General features: G+C 34.9%; 1 protein-coding gene across 1 annotated transcript in view; it reads left to right on the forward strand.

Moving 5' to 3' along the window:
- The first annotated feature begins 4,994 nt into the window (after window positions 1-4,994).
- Window positions 4,995-16,200, forward strand: part of CPLANE1 (ciliogenesis and planar polarity effector 1) — a 60,297-nt gene continuing 49,091 nt past the window's right edge. The window contains exons 1-13 of the mRNA XM_029284327.1: window positions 4,995-5,102; window positions 6,051-6,186; window positions 6,486-6,605; window positions 7,018-7,244; window positions 8,595-8,701; window positions 9,285-9,441; window positions 10,136-10,239; window positions 10,339-10,521; window positions 11,019-11,256; window positions 12,450-12,605; window positions 13,807-14,549; window positions 15,352-15,563; window positions 15,908-15,988. Coding sequence (XP_029140160.1) covers window positions 5,022-5,102; window positions 6,051-6,186; window positions 6,486-6,605; window positions 7,018-7,244; window positions 8,595-8,701; window positions 9,285-9,441; window positions 10,136-10,239; window positions 10,339-10,521; window positions 11,019-11,256; window positions 12,450-12,605; window positions 13,807-14,549; window positions 15,352-15,563; window positions 15,908-15,988 — 2,545 coding nt within the window. The 5' untranslated portion in view covers window positions 4,995-5,021. The remainder of the gene's footprint in view (window positions 5,103-6,050; window positions 6,187-6,485; window positions 6,606-7,017; window positions 7,245-8,594; window positions 8,702-9,284; window positions 9,442-10,135; window positions 10,240-10,338; window positions 10,522-11,018; window positions 11,257-12,449; window positions 12,606-13,806; window positions 14,550-15,351; window positions 15,564-15,907; window positions 15,989-16,200) is intronic.

Here is a 16,200-nt window from a genome sequence, read left to right on the forward strand (position 1 = left end):
CGTTGCCCAGGGGATGCCAAAAAGACAAATCCATGAGTTAGCCACTAGTACTACTTATACCGTGCCTTCGGTTCAATGGCCATTAGTGAGTCTGAACTAATTCAGAAAGCTAAGATGGGTTACGTCTATTAGTATTCAGTACGGAACACTGAGTATTAAAATATCTAGAAAAAAGGCAATATCAAATCATTTCCATACTGTGTTACCATCCAGGAAACAATATGGATATGTCCAGGAATCCAACTTGATATAAGGTGCTTTTAATTTCCAAGTAAAACAATGAGTCCTTAGTGGGGTTTAGAATTCTACGTGTTTATAACCAGTCTTCTATCTATGTGTAATGGTTATGTGACAATGATTTCAAGCTGCTAGGGAAAGAAATGCTGCCTAGGAAATGATCAGATGAGAGGAGGGAGCCCCCAGTGATTTAATGGTCAGAGGAAGGACCCACCCTAATTGATCAGAGGGCTAAAAGTAGTGTCAGATTTGTACCTTCCAATTTGCAAGATTCTGTCAACAGCCTTACAATAAAGTAAAATTACAGTAGTTCATCTAGTCATGTTTCCTGTCTCATTTACCTGGGAGTGCTGACAGTATATGTGGCAGGAAGGAGAGACCATTTTACTTTATTAGCCCAAAGTAAAATGATATTCCTCAAAAGGTATTATACTGCTGCAACAAGAACTTTTAAGCAGATGGATATTCCCTCCTATCTACCTGTTTATTAAACCACTTCTCACCTTTCTTTCACCTAATGAGATCATCACCCACAAAGTTTGTGTTCTTTTCCCCAGTTTAATGCCTTCCAGAGGGGTTGCCTAGAGATGCCTAGGTTGTGATGACACAACCACTCTAGGAGCACCAGGCTGGTTTCTGCTCTTAAACCTACCTTATGCCTTTCTGCTTACCTGTGGAACTGTAATCAAAGCCCATGCTGGTTGAAGGATACTAATGTAGCATAAGAGGTCCAGCTAACAAAACAAGTCTTTTAGTTGTGCTCAACTACCAATAAATTCATGTGCACATCTCTGCATCCATCTTTCTTTCTCTTTTTCTTTCTCTTTCTTTTCTTTCTTCCCCTTCCTTCCTTCCTTCTTCTCTCTCTCTCTCCTCCCCCCTGGCAATATTATTGAAGGAACTTGTCAGCTCCTTTCAGGAGTTTTGTTTGGTTGTGTTTTTTTTCTTCCAATGTACACTGTTAAGCTTTCCTGGCGGTCCCCCATCCAAGTACTAAGCACACCCTAGTCAGCCAGTACTCTGTGCTGTGACTGCTGGCAGTGATGAACTGCTTTAAGATTAAGACTCCCTCAAGTCAAGTTGTGGCTTTGAAGGAACAAATTCATTAGTTCTCTTGGCAGTCATCTGGAAGCAGTTCCCCTTTCCCTAGGACTTTTTTTCCCCAACTTCTCCGTCTAATGCCAGTGTTTCTCAACCTTGACAATTTTAAGGCATGTGGACTTCAACTCCCAGAATTCCACAGCCAGCATTGCTGGCTGTGGAATTCTGGGAGTTGAAGTCCACATGCCTTAAAATTGTCAAGGTTGAGAAACACTGGTCTAATCTTAAATCCGGAGGCTTCCTCTTGGTCTCCTGCTTAGCTTCTTGAGTTTAACCAGCGGCTGCTGGGTACTGCTGGATGAATTCGTTAAAAAGTCCGATATTTTGGGCAGAATGTCTGAATTCGAAATTATGCTGAACCCCAGACCAGCCCCGACCCCAGTGAGAGGCGCGGAACGAGACGCGTCCGCTGCGTTAGGGGCGGAGCTTCCCTGTTTACCGTTGGAACGGGCTCCATGAAGCGCATGCGTAGTAGTCGCGCTCCTCTCTTCGGCTGGCAACCTGGCTCTTGGAGAGGAAAACCGTTGGGCTAAATCTGGGAGCGGTGAGTAACGGGGTGCCTCCTGTCTCTCTTCCATTCTGTCTTAGGCGGGATCTGGCGGCCGCGAGCGATTGCTGGGCCAAGAAAAGGAGGCAGCACGACAGCCAAGCTGCTCCTGCACGAAGCGTAAGGGACGCGCCCCGTTGCAAAGCAGCCCTTAACAGGCAATTAGGCATAAACAGAAGGCGGGGGCAGAGGCAGGGCTGCGGTTCCCGCAGGATCCATCCATCCATCCATCCATCCTGGAGCCCTCCTCCACATCTATTGCACCACAGTTCCCATTGGCTTTGCCAGCCCGGGGGTCGTGTACGAGTCATCCGAGGAGCAAGAGATGTGCGGGAGCCATTAAATAGATTTATATTTTTCACTGCTCTGGAAGTCACATGGCTTTTTAACACAGTGAAACTGGAGAGAACGTGGGCAGGAGTGTGCTTTGAAGCATCATTAAGATTGGAATATTCTCCAAGTATTCTCTCATGAATCCAGGGCAGTTCTTTGTGATGCCATGGCCATGTGAGTTTTTTTTTTTAAGCAATATTATAGAAGTAGCATGTCATTGCCTCCTGGGGTACTTTACTTCTCACTTAGTCTGTTGCCTTGGATTTCCTGGTGGTCTCCCATCCAGTCAGCCAGGGATGAATACGGTGTGGCTTTTTTAGGTCACCCATAGTCAACTAGATGCTGTAGTCAGGTGTTAAGTTCAGCTCCCTGGGTGGAAATTGTCATTCTGTGCAGGGGAGAGAACAGCCATGTATGTCACTCTGAGCTACCTTTCTGAGTTAACTTCATTAAATTAGTCATTTACATCAGTGCCTTGAGATTACAAGGTTCAAGACTAGTTACCTTAAACAGTTGGGCTGATGGTAGTATTTGTTTTTAATTAAATAATAAGCAGAATAGATCTGGAAGAAACCTTGGAGGTTTTCTAGTCCAATCCCCTGCTCAAGCAGGAGATCCTATATAATTTGAGACAAGTGGTTGTCCAGTCTCTTCTTAACTCCATTGTGTGAAGCACCCACAACTTCCGACGGCAAGCTGTTCCATTGGTCAATTGTCCTCACTGTTTCTCCTTAATTCCAGGTTGTTTCTCTTCTTGATTAGTTTCCATCCACGGTATTTTTGATGTGATATTGTGGTTTGATGATATGGTTTTTACAACTGTCAAATTGATTTGTGTATTGATGAAGTGATATACAAGTATCAAATAAATAAAAAGGCCCTTAAAACATAGCTTTTGTCAGCTAGCATAGGGATCCTGTGAGTAGAGTAGAACCTTTTAGATCAGTGTTTCTCAACCTTGACAATTTTAAGGCATGTGGACTTCAACTCCCAGAATTCCACAGCCAGCAATGCTGGCTGTGGAATTCTGGGAGTTGAAGTCCACATGCCTTAAAATTGTCACGGTTGAGAAACACTGCTTTAGATGGTTGTATAATAGTTAATGGAATGTCCTCTTTGTACGTTTTTCTTCTGTTTTGTTTTTATCTTAAATTGCTTGTTTTAATGGTTTTCATATATTCTTGATTATTACCATGTACATCTCCCAGTGTCACTTTATGTAAGATGGGCAATGATACAAACGAGAGTAAATAAATAAGTTATGTATATGCAACAGGCTAACAATGGTTCTGGAAATCAAGAAGAATCCAGTCTGATCAGAAAGAGCTTCATCTAGCAAAGCATCCTGATTCTTACCAGCCAAAATGTTTTATGGAACTTTATGGGCAAAAAACGAAGGCATGGTTGCTTCATACAGGAGGCACAGTTTAACCGATATACTTATGGATCTAGACTTCAAAATTATGTGAAATTTCTATATATATGTTAACTCAAATGAAGTACTTCTCAAGTGTTTCAGAAACAATCCAAATTATTTGCATAGGATCACAAGCAAAATGGGTCTGCATGTACATGCCTGCAAATCAGCTGAGAAGAGCTTTTACGGGAGTCATACAGAGATGCTGCTGTTTTAACAATCTAAAAACTGGATCTTTGTAGTAATACATATTGTGAAGTAACTCAGGTGTGTCACGCTGCTCTAAAAACTTCTATGAACTTGACACATTTCCCTTTAAAGCTTTCTAAATCCATGATCATTGACACATCTTCTGACACTGAATGTCACAAGTTTATGTTCTGATAGTGTTGGAATAGGATTATAACCGATTATTAGAGATTATTACTCATTACCAAGTAATTAGAAAGATCTTAGGATTGTAATGGGCAGTTTGATGAAGAACAGGGTACAGCTCTTAAAAATATAAATTTTATGTTGGAGCCAATTGAAGAAGAACCAAAAGAGATGCTGCCAATATCATATCAATGTATAAGCCTTCAAGTGTGATCATACTTGGATTATCCTATCTCAGAAAAGCTTAACAAATTGCAAAATTGGGCAACAAGAATGACTGAGGGATGATTATGAAGTTTAGGGCTTTTAACTTGGAAAAATGGAAAGTAAGGCAGAAGCAGTACATGTTTATAAATGTATGCTTGATGTAGATAGTGGTTTTTTTCTCTTATCACTAACACTAGATTCAGTGAAGTTGAATGAAGGGAGATTTGTATATCTTTATCTTGTGCATTGTTTCATTGATATAATCTTGGACCTGCTAAATTTTTGCACAAGGTGGCTATCATTGATTCATCCTATAATCCTCATGAATCAGTGATCCCTAGACCTATGCAGTTATTCTGCCTGGCTTTGAGAACTCTTTGAACAAGTACCCTTTAAAGCAGCAGGTCTGAGCAGCTGCTCTGCTTTTATCCAGATGGCAAAACTCCTCTGTGCATGCTCAGGTGCCTATCATTTTCCAGTAAAGCAAAAGGTCCAGTTGGATGACTCAGAGTAGAGGGATTCAATTATGCAAGTTGAGACAGTGCATTGAATCTGTTTGCTGGTGTTCTGAATTGAGATGCTATCTTAAAGCCTATTTGACATGTCCTCTAGTATCTGGTATTGAATGTTACTTTGAAATAATGATAATATAGGAAAACATGGAAATTATATCTCTGATTTAATTATGTCAATAGTTAAGAACTTTAAATTGTTTTGCAGAGATGCTGTTGAATTTTTCTTAAGGAACCATTAAAGGCTATTTAAACTGATAAATTTTACGGATTCTCATATGTTTTAATAATCATGAAAATCAAATTAGAGGTACTAGCCTCTACATGTATCAAACAGAAGAAGCCATGGCCTCGAATCACCTGGCTGGGAGAGGTAATTATAATTTTTTTATATATTGTACATTAAAGGTACATTCCTTCAAAAATTAAATCTTACTGGCATAACTTCAGGTCATTGTGCAAATCTGAATAATATAGTAACAGCAATAATCAATCTATAAATCATTAGGAATTAGAATAAATACTATCTGAGCAGTTGAAAAATGCATCATTGAAAGTTAAAATATCTACTTTGCTTTAGAAAAACATTGAATATCCAAAAGTTTGAATTTTTCTTAACGTAAAGCATTCTTATCTAAACTTTTGTTTTATTAACTAAAGTTCTTTGGCAGAACAGAATTTTTCAGTTCAATCTCGGATTCATATTATGCTAATTTTGTTACTGCAGTTTATTTACTTTTTGAAGTTATTTGATTCAGGATATTTTAAAATGCAATACTAATCATGTGTTACTTTTACATTTTATTCTTACAATGCTTAAAAAGTTTTTTTATTCATTATATTTTTAAGTATTTGTTATTTTAAAATAAAACATACCGTATATGTTCAAACCCTGCTTTGTACTATGGCATTTTATAACTGAATCAGTGATAATCAATGTGGGATGGTTGACATTGCTTTTTATATACTCTCCTTAAGTATTTGTTTCTTTGAGTTTTTAATTGTAAATTATATTGAATCTCTGATTTGGATATCTTATAAATCTTAATTATTACTATTATTGTTATTAAAATTCTGTATCAGATCTTTTTTGCTGCAGAAAAAAAATTGAACAGCAGAAAAGTCTTGTTTTCAAAGAACATTTATCTTTGTGGAAGGGTCAAGAAAGAGTTTCTGAATCAAGTATTATGTCATTTAATTTTTTACTTTTATTTCTTATTTATTTATTATAATACTAGCAGAATTCTTGAATTAATCCAGATATTCATTAGCAAGAAAAAAAAGTAATATATAAATAAAAGACTGATACTTCTTTTAATAGCAAAAAGAGGCTGTTTTTCTATTGGATGACAAAAACATACAGGAAATTAACCTGCTTTCTGGAAAGACAAAAAAGAAGATTCCACAATTACAGACTTTTCTGAAGAATGTTATTGTATTATCAACCTCAAGAAATGGTTAAGTATTACAGTATCAATTCCTTTTACCTAAGTGTATGAACTTCTGTTTTTATATAATATAAAGAAATTTCTAATGGCGAAAGTCAGCAGTTCTTCACTTGTAAATTAACCCTTTTTCTGGTCATAAATACATTATGATATAAAATTATTCATGTATTTGGAATATTAGACCTTAATTGAATATACATTTAACTGGAAGGAGTCTCATTGAAAAAAGTGAAGCTTATAGTGCGTATGAGTATATGTACATATCAGATCACATTCTAAATTGATGCACTTTAATCTTTTTCACATAGGAGCTTGGTTGGCAGGAATGCTTAAAACAGGAGAGCTATTTCTTTGGAACAAGGATCAGGACATTATAAAAACTGTTCCAGCCATAGAGGAGTCTAAAAAGGTTGCTATGGCAGTGCAAGGTATGATTGTTCAACCAATATAATTGTCCAATATTTTTTTTTCATTTTCATCTTTTTTAAAAAAAAAACTCATGTTTTTTTTAAAAATATTAAGAACTGTAGTTTAAAAATTGTCATTTTTCTTATAGTATTTTTTGTAAATATCAAGGCTCCTAATTATTTGTCATATGCCAATGACACATTAGTATCTATAATATATGCTTATTGAAGCTATTACCACAAATAAAGTGTGTTGCTTATTGCAGTAAAAAACATACATGATAAAACATATGAATTCTTTATTCTACTTCTTGATTTCATACAAGAAACTATATTTGCTTGTGATAGCATGCGTTTTGTTGTCATAAATTAACTAAATATTTTGAGTAAATTTAAAAGAACTGAATAATTCTAACACTACATTATTTTCTAGAACATTCCTTGAGGTTATGCTTACGTGTTTCCGGCAGTGGAAATAAAATACTTCTTGCTACTCTAGATGTCTGTGTTTTATTGTGGGAAAGCATAGAATCAAAAGCAACACCTTTCCAAATTTCTGCAATGGGACAGTGGTCCCAAATTATTCCTGAAGCTTCAATTGTGTTACCAGCCATCGAAGAGAAGGAAACTGTAGTTAGTGTTGATTTTATTGAAAATGAGGTAAAATATAAAATACATCTCATTTATTGACAATCAAGTATTTTTCAAATATATAGTGACTTTTGTTATAACAGCCATGTAATTCTGGTTATTGTTGAAGACTATCGTGTGTTTATCTGAAGTAAATATTTGTTTTTATATTGAATCTGTGGCTGTTGCCTGTATTCCTCATAATCAGACTGAGAATTATGCTGCTTATGCGGCCTGACCTGCCAACCTCAAGTACAGACTTCTGGATAAACCGAGAATTTTAGATACCAAAATACCAGCTTTTGCTTATTTCAGGGATGGGCTTATCAGCGAATATATATGGTAATACTTGTTAAAAGTATATGTATTTTCCACATATATTTATATGAAAGCCCATCGGCAGATAAGCTGACCCTTGAGTTTTTAACCAAAATACCATGAAAAAGAGTGGCACATTTTTCATGGTATGTCAGTTAAAAAAATTTTAGGATGGGCTTGTACAGAGTACAGATAGTCCTTGGTTAATGACTAGCTTAGCAACTATTTGAAGTTACAATGGACCCCCAAAATACTTACAACTTGGATTGAAAGTTCCAGTGGCCGACCCCCATGGTCACATTTTGGGTGCTTAATAGGCAGCCCACATTCACAGTTGTTTGCAGCATTCCATGGACATATGACCTTGATTTACAACCCTTTATTTTTGCCAGAAAACAGCTGTTACTTTCTGTTTTTGGCAAAAAAAATTCCCATTACAAACAGTAGGATCATTTAACAACTGCTGTGTTCACTTAAAACCTGTCTCACACATACACTTAACAATCACTGCAAAAAAGTATTGTAAAATTGGGTTGATAATATAATGCCCAGCTTGGCACTACTTAGCAACTATAATTCTAGGATGAATTACAGTAATAAATTGAGAACTACCTGTATATATGGTAAGCTGAAACCTGACATTGTTCAGGAAGGGATAAAATTGAATGACTGGGATCATGAATAGGGAGTCTTCTATCTTGCAACACTTTTTATAGTTCCTTTTTAGAACATATTTAATGCCCAACATCTTCGTCTTACCTATGTGCACTTACATGTTTGCATGCAGTGGCAATATATTGCAGTTTCTGCTAAGTTTTGTGCATGTCTTTTTCCAGACAACACAGTAGAGCTTAGAATCCAAATCATAATATTGCATATGCAAAATAGTTCATTGTAACTGCAGTTTAAATTTCTATGGGTGAATACAGAAACGATTAAGTCTTCTATAACATCTTAATTGCTGGCCACATGGTAAAATATGAATAATTATCATATTATATACATTTAAAAAAATTATAGGTATTTCAAGTGAGTTATTCAAAAATGTTGATTCGTTGACAGATATTGGGAGAATGTTGCTTGGGTTCTTTTGCATTTTATTCTGAGGCCCAACTGGTGCTGATATTTTTGAAGATCAAATGGCAGGAGAACGGTTTAAAAAATGCAAGGTAAAACATAAATATTCTGATTTTTAAATGCAGATGTTTATATCAGATATTTAATAAGATGCATATCAGTTAAATGTCATTTATATGTGTGCATGCATGCATGCATACATACATGCATACATACATACATACATACATATATATGAGAGAGAGAGTATTATATTTTTCCCCTTGGCATCTGAATGTATATTTTAGGAACATATATAATCTATGGTTCCTTCCTAAAAATTCTAATAATTTCCAGAAAACTAAAGTCGATATTACACTAAATCATAATATGCAGTAGATGAGATAGAAGGAGCTTAAGTGAAGCCTTGGACTAACATGGCATCTCATTCACTATTTTTCAACTGCATAGCTCAACTAACTTAACTTTTAATTTCAAAGAATCTGAGTTTAGCTTTCCAGACAATGTAGCTAATAAAAATGGGGTATGAAGCAGGCGGGTTAAATTATTTGTAGTTCGTGTCTAATAACAACATCCTCTGCATTCTTTACCAAGAAGAAAATCTTGACTGTGTACATCAATAAAATTATTTTCCATTTTTCCTGTAATATGCACTTTTTTCTTCATTCCATGTAGCTCTGTTCCATGTCAAACACATTGGGCACAACAAACGTGCTCGCTGCTTAATTTGGCTCCCTCTTGTGAATCCGTGAAGTCAAGAGGTGCTTTGCTTACTGAATTCTCACATGATGGACTTGTGCTAGCAATAGCTCTCAATCAAAAGGATCTACAGGTACCAATGTTAAAAGCATAATAAGAAAGTGACTTTATTAATATTGTGCCTTTTATTAAGTTTGGCTTTGTAAACTACTTTGAATACATCCAGTATCACCCTGGTAGAAGAAGATGCCTAGAACGTAATTGCCTTCCCCTTTCAATTCTTGGCAACCATCACTTTCTACATTTATATATGATCACGGAACCTATCTGGCATGCAAAGCTATAGACTAAAAAAGGGAAATCCCTGTAAACTGGTTAGTCACCCCTACCTCTGGCCATTTTTAAGGAAACCCCCCACCCAGTCTTCAGTTCTACTTGATATAATTCCTCCTATTAAAAGAATATGCTACTGCTTTCCAGGAAGGGGATGAGGCAACACTTCCTTCTGGCAGTGCAATCTTTAATCTTACTCTTTAAGTCTTAAAGTTTAAAATTATATTCAGCAAAGCGGTCTTTAATGTTACTCTTTATGTCTTAAAGTTTAAAATTATATTTGGCAAAGAGACTTGCAATGTAATCAAGGAGCAGAGTAATTTTGTATCCTGCCCAGAATCAGCATTTATGTTCAATAAATAATTTATAAAAGGAGGATCAATTTTTAAAAAAAGATAAAGAAACATAAGGAGGCATTAACAGTTAAATTTTATCCCGGTATTTTGTTCATGTTAAATATATTTTCCTTTTCCTGTTTCTTTTATAATGCTCAGGGAACTCAAATTCTGTTTATGAGCACTAAGAATTTTATTACTACTTCAGGGAGTCTTAAAGGTTGTGGTAGCAAGAATCCCCAAATTCCATCCAAATTAATAAGGTCAGTAGGAAATCAGCTTTTTTCCCCCCAGAGGATATTTTGAAATCCAGTGTGGATATTTTAGTTGCATGTTCCTGAAAATATTATTTGTTGTTGAAGGTCTTACTGGATTTCTGACATGAGCTGGACTCCTGATAGTCTGTTTTTGGTTTGCATGTTAAAACGTGGATCTCTGATCATAATGACATGCTTGGGTGAACTGATGACTTTAGTTACTTATGGCTGCTCTATAGAATTTGGACCAGCAGAATTCATTCCTCTACATCCATTAATAATACACAGGTGAGATAATTAAAAAGAGGTTTAAAACAATTATCTGAACTTTATGTTTTTCTTCCATATAGTTTCTAATAATAATAATCATTTGCTAAACCTTTACGCTATTCAACTCTCAATGACTCTGGCTGGCTCACAATAATAAAAAAATTACAATAAAATCAATAAAATAAAAGATAAAGATAAAGGTTGGTGAGCATGATAATCCAGAAGGAATTAAGCGAGTGGTCTCTTCTTTGCCAAAGATGAATTCATATTTTAAATTAAACATTTCATTTTTTCACTTATTCTTTTATTCTCAGGCAACAAAAATGGCACGGGCAAGAAAGATTAGCTCGATTTTCAAGGACCTCTACTCATTTCCTATGAGTGCAGCTTAACATATTCAGGGTGGGGATTTAGCCTAATAGAATGGATAAATCTTTTAAGTGAGATAAACATTTTTGCATTATGATATTGTACATTAATCTTCTATTTTGTTGATTTATTCTTCTGTCTGCTAGATCGCAGAACTCTCTCTTGAATTCTAATGATTCATCAGTTTCTGAAGGAGACTTCATGAGGCAGAGATTTTCTGTAATATGTCACTCCAGTTTGCCTTATCTCATTGCCTCTGATGGATACATGGTTACAGTTCTTAAATTTTCCAGTGAGTTTTCACCTTCTACCTATACAAAGTCATTGCTGCTTGATTCAGCCCAAAGACTAGAAAAGTTGCATCACAATTTGATCAAATTCAAGGTACAACTGCTTTCTTAATTTTCTAATACAATATAATATTGGTTTGCAATTAAGGTCCATAGATTCCTTTCTGAAAATGGCCACAGAACAGTTGCTATTTACAATATTTTTTTTTGTTTCTTTATCAACTTAACAACTATATTACTAACTTAACAACTGCAGTTAATAACTGTGGCCAGAAAGGTAATAAAATGGGGCAAAACTCACTTAATTTAAATGTCTTGCTTATCAACAGCAATTTTGGACTCAATTGTGGTCATAAGTCAAGGATTACCTGTATTCTTTTCTTCTGAAAATGTCTCCTGTTGCTCTCTTCTATACATCTCTTTATTCGCCTGCTTAAAGTTTCAGACTCATTTCATGCTTGCTATCATGTAGTCAAATTGTTTTTCTTCTTCAGGAACAGATAAAAGCCTTACAGTTCATTTCATATGATCTGATACTGACGTTTTATTGAGCATAGAAATAGATTATGCCTATACTTCATGACCCACATTTCATTAGGCATTTTCCAGATTCCAAATGGCACGGTATTTCAGATAGAGAATTATAACAGGGTAAAAATTAAGAATCTGCCTTTTTATCTCATAAGAATTTCTAAAAAGTACAGTGTCTCTGGCAAGTGAAGGGTTGACTGTGGTTTCGTTGATATTTTTTAAATAAATATCAAGAGTACATAATCCATTTTTATTCTGCAAGTGTTTTTTTACCACCTATTCCATTTTTCTTATACCTGTGAATGGATAATTTACTAAGGGTTTTGTTGGCTAAACTCGAATTAATATTTCCTTGGTAAATATCCAGTGTGCCATTTTGGTAGCAGCACAACAGTTACAAAATATGTTTCTGGAAGGGTACATTTGGTCCTAACTTTATTGTTTTAAGAGCAATAGGAAAAATGTTTTATTTAGCCAGATATTTTAAAATAATATTTTAAAATACTTTTTCAATTTTATTTGCAGTGCTGTGATTATTCACTCTTCTGGCCATATTGCCATTTCTGCATGGTTAATGCTGTATGTGTTTTATGTTGCTGATATCCAGAAAGATCAAACCATATAAATCATATGTTTTGTGATCTACCACGTCACCAGTTTCAGGATCTGCTTCAACTGTTGCATTCAGAAATTGAGGAGAGGAAAAAAAATTAAATGATGCTAACAGTAAAAGAGTTATATTGTTTTCTTCCATAGTCTGAGGGGAAAAAGCAGCCACTGCCGTCATTGTCTTCTTTAAGAGCTAATCTCTTACAATATGAAAATCAACTTTCTACTTTCCCTGGCACTCCAAAGTTTCTACAAGAAGAAGAGGGAGCCACTGAACTAAATGAAGAAGTATCACTATTCCAGGTATTCTGATTGCTTTATAATATTGAATGATTAATGTTAATAATTTTAAATCACAATGAATAAATAGTAAAAGATTTAATAATGTAATGTGAATTAAAATAATTGTCATATAGAAAGGCCATTTTATTTGTTTGGATGATATCAATGTAGTATTTTATGTTTGAGATCTTCTGTTGCTAATGATAAATCTTCCTTTTAAAAAACTCTTCACCATCTCCTGGTGCTCAGAAGGCTATTTACGTGACATTGGATCCTTAATTTTAACTTAGAATGAACCTACACAAAAATATCAAACATTTTACCTTGGTTAAGTATTCATTTACATCTTGCTGAACAGATATCGAAACATTCATATGCCAAACTGGCCATAGAGCCAGATTAGTCTAGTGATTAAGGTACCAGGCTAGAAACCAAGAGACTCTCCATTTTATGCATGAAAACTCTCTAGGTGATTTTGGGTCGTTCACTCCTTCTCAGCCCAACTCATCCCGCAAGATTATTGTTGTGGGGAAAATAGGAGGAGGAAGGAATGTTCGCTACCTTGAATTATTTATTATAAATAAATTTTCATATGGCTGAAAATCTTGATTATAGTTTTTTTTTTTTAGTTAGGAGACTATTCTGGAACTTAGTTCCAGGGGTTTTCTCATCAATGAGCAAAAAGCCTTTTCCACTTATTCAGAACTGTTTCTTCCTCTCAATGGAACAGCACTGTATAAGAAAAGTGAATTAAATAGGGTTACTTTTTGTAATTGTGCAAATTTGCCCAACCATCTTTACTTTTTCCCAATTTTTCTATTGTTGCTTGTTTGCATTCATATTAATGTGATAGCTTAAAAAGCCAAAATAAACTTATCCAACAAGCATAACACAAGCACACTCATCTACTCCCCCACCATCCGCATGCTAACAGTCAAAGCCCTGCGGATACTATACTTGCTTTGGATACTTAATTAACATTCATAAAGTATTTGTTCCCATCCTTACAATTTCCTTAGCAATAGAGAACATACGATTTAATTTTTTTTCTTTCCCATAAAGGATTTAGATATCTCACTTGCAACAGTTTGTAGACAGCACTTAGAGAAATATTGTGTTCAGTATATATACAATATTATATATATATTTGTATCTATAATTATTACTGATACATGTGTCACAAATAAGCATCTTTCAGATGTATATCGTTTTTTTAATATAGGAATGCAATGAAGAATCCAGTGATGACATTTTTTTTCAAAGTAATTCATATATTTTGGGAAGCCAAAAAGCAGATTTCTCTTTAGGTGATGAAGGCCAGCTGGAATTCGCATCAATGTTTGACACAATTCATGCAATAGATGGAACAGAGAGAAAAAAAGATGGCCTATTGTTTGAACTGAACCATATTCAAAAAAATCTCATCGCCGCTTGGAGAGTGGGCATTTCAAAAAGTATAAAAGAAAAAGATATATTATTAAATTTTAACATTCGTTGTGTTGTACACTTTTTTAACATTCTCCAGCATGTGAAACTTAAAGAATTAGATCATCCTGTCAAGAATCAATCATGGATACAATGTGTCTTAAACTGTTTCCAACAATTTTTGACTGTCCTAAGTTGGGAAGATCAACACAGACAAACATTGGGGCATTTAATGAAATTCACAATGCAGACCTTAAAACTGATACTTGCAGAACCACAAGATCACCTTTTCTCCACTAATCTTTTGGGGGGTTTCTCCTTGCTGAAGATGGTTATTCATTATTTAAATGCCAAAAAAATACCACAGTATGAAGTTGTTCTAGCAGATCTGAGTGGTAATAATAAAGTGGAACTAGATTCTATTGATGTGCCTCTGTTTCAAAGCATGGATTGGAATAGTCACCAGAAGCACTGTGCATTACATTCTGTGCTAACGTGTTCTCTTCCAATGGCAAATCGAACTGAGAATCAGGAAAAAAGGTATTTCTAGCATAAAAATTATTACTTTAAATATTTTACTATTTTGATGTATAATGTAATTTGAATCATGAATAAAATATCGTAAATAAGAATTCTGGGACAAGTAAAATGCAAAATTTGAGTTTGGGTACCTCTTCTGGTCTCTTAACACCTATAATAGATTTTAGTATGAGACCTAGATGCCGATAACCACTGGGACCGCCAGAGCCAATTTATGCCATAATCTTTCAACATCAGTTTTCAGATCTTAATACTTTGTGATCTTCTCCAGTTCTTTGTCTTGTATAATATTCTACTATTTCCTGGTATTGCCTATCAATTAATCACACTTTCTTTTTTTCAACCACAATTAAATCTATGTATTATGAGCCAAGACATTACCAGTTTGTATTCAGAAATCCCACAATATTTAATCTTATTTTCAACTACTTTTTCAACTCTGTGTTCCCACCAATTTTTCATTACTGTCACATATTTTTTACAGATGTTCCAGTGACTAATTTTGGTGACTTGTGTTATGCCACTGTTCATAATCAGTTGGTGTGATCTTGCATGAGCTGAATATCTGATCTACTGTTTCTTCATACAATCTACACTTTGAATCATTTGATAATAATAACTATAATACAGTGTGAAATTCCATTATTATTTATGGGCCTAGTTTGCAGCCCTGGATTTCCTGATGATTTCCCTTTGAAATAATAGTGTAAGATTTCTTCTACTGAATGGAATATGTAAGGATTAGTCAATAGTTTTCTTTAATTTGTTACTTTGTGATATGTTTAATTCTTTTTAAACTTAGGTTAACTGTAATCTGGCGACACTTGTATAAGCATGTGATTTGGTATTGGGCACAACTAAACAGAAAAGTGAATAACTCAAACAAATCAGTGACTGAAATCCAAATTGCTCAGGAAATTCCAGTGATCAAAGCACTTGCAAGTCATATACAGGCAATCTTACAGTCTTCGGGAGAAAGCTTGGAACAACTTCTGAATCTCAAGTCTGTGAATGGTTAGTGTCTTGAAGAAATCACCATCACTTCATATACCTTGCATAAATATATACATGTAAATATGAAATTGATCCTCCACCACCTGCAATGCTAATAACTGACACAACTTAAGGGGCTGATTTGATGTTAAATTCTGCATTCAATGGAATGAGATATCCAGCAAAGGGTTAATGTTCCCATGTCTCTATTTTGAGAAACAAAATGAGTTCCTGATAATACCCACAGTGAACTTATTCATAAAGATATTTTTTTTTCTAATTCTATGTAATGTATGTGATATCTCAAGCAAACTGGTCTGAAGATTAAAATTAGTTTAAATGCTAGATTTCAATTTGTTTTTAAGGTGAGGAAGAGTTTCTGATAGGATCGTATAAAAAGTCTGTGGAGGCCTGGGAGAAAGCTTTTCAGGAAACAAAAGCAAAAGGTACGATATTGGTTCCATTTTTAGGGTTAGTCCTCCCTGCAAAAATTACTTGTTTAAAGAGATATAATTGGTCATTTTTTCTGGCATTGTTTTCAGTCTCTCAAAGATAGTCTCTTTAGATAGTCTTTTTGAAGTGGCATGGTAGATAGAGTTGAAGAAAAAAGTGAATGGGGCCAAAGCCAAAAGTAGATGACAAGGTCTTTCTAACTCTT

The sequence above is a fragment of the Protobothrops mucrosquamatus genome, unplaced genomic scaffold, assembly GCF_001527695.2.
Source record: "Protobothrops mucrosquamatus isolate PMUCROS unplaced genomic scaffold, P.Mucros_1.0 scaffold533, whole genome shotgun sequence".
Taxonomy (NCBI): domain Eukaryota; kingdom Metazoa; phylum Chordata; class Lepidosauria; order Squamata; family Viperidae; genus Protobothrops; species Protobothrops mucrosquamatus.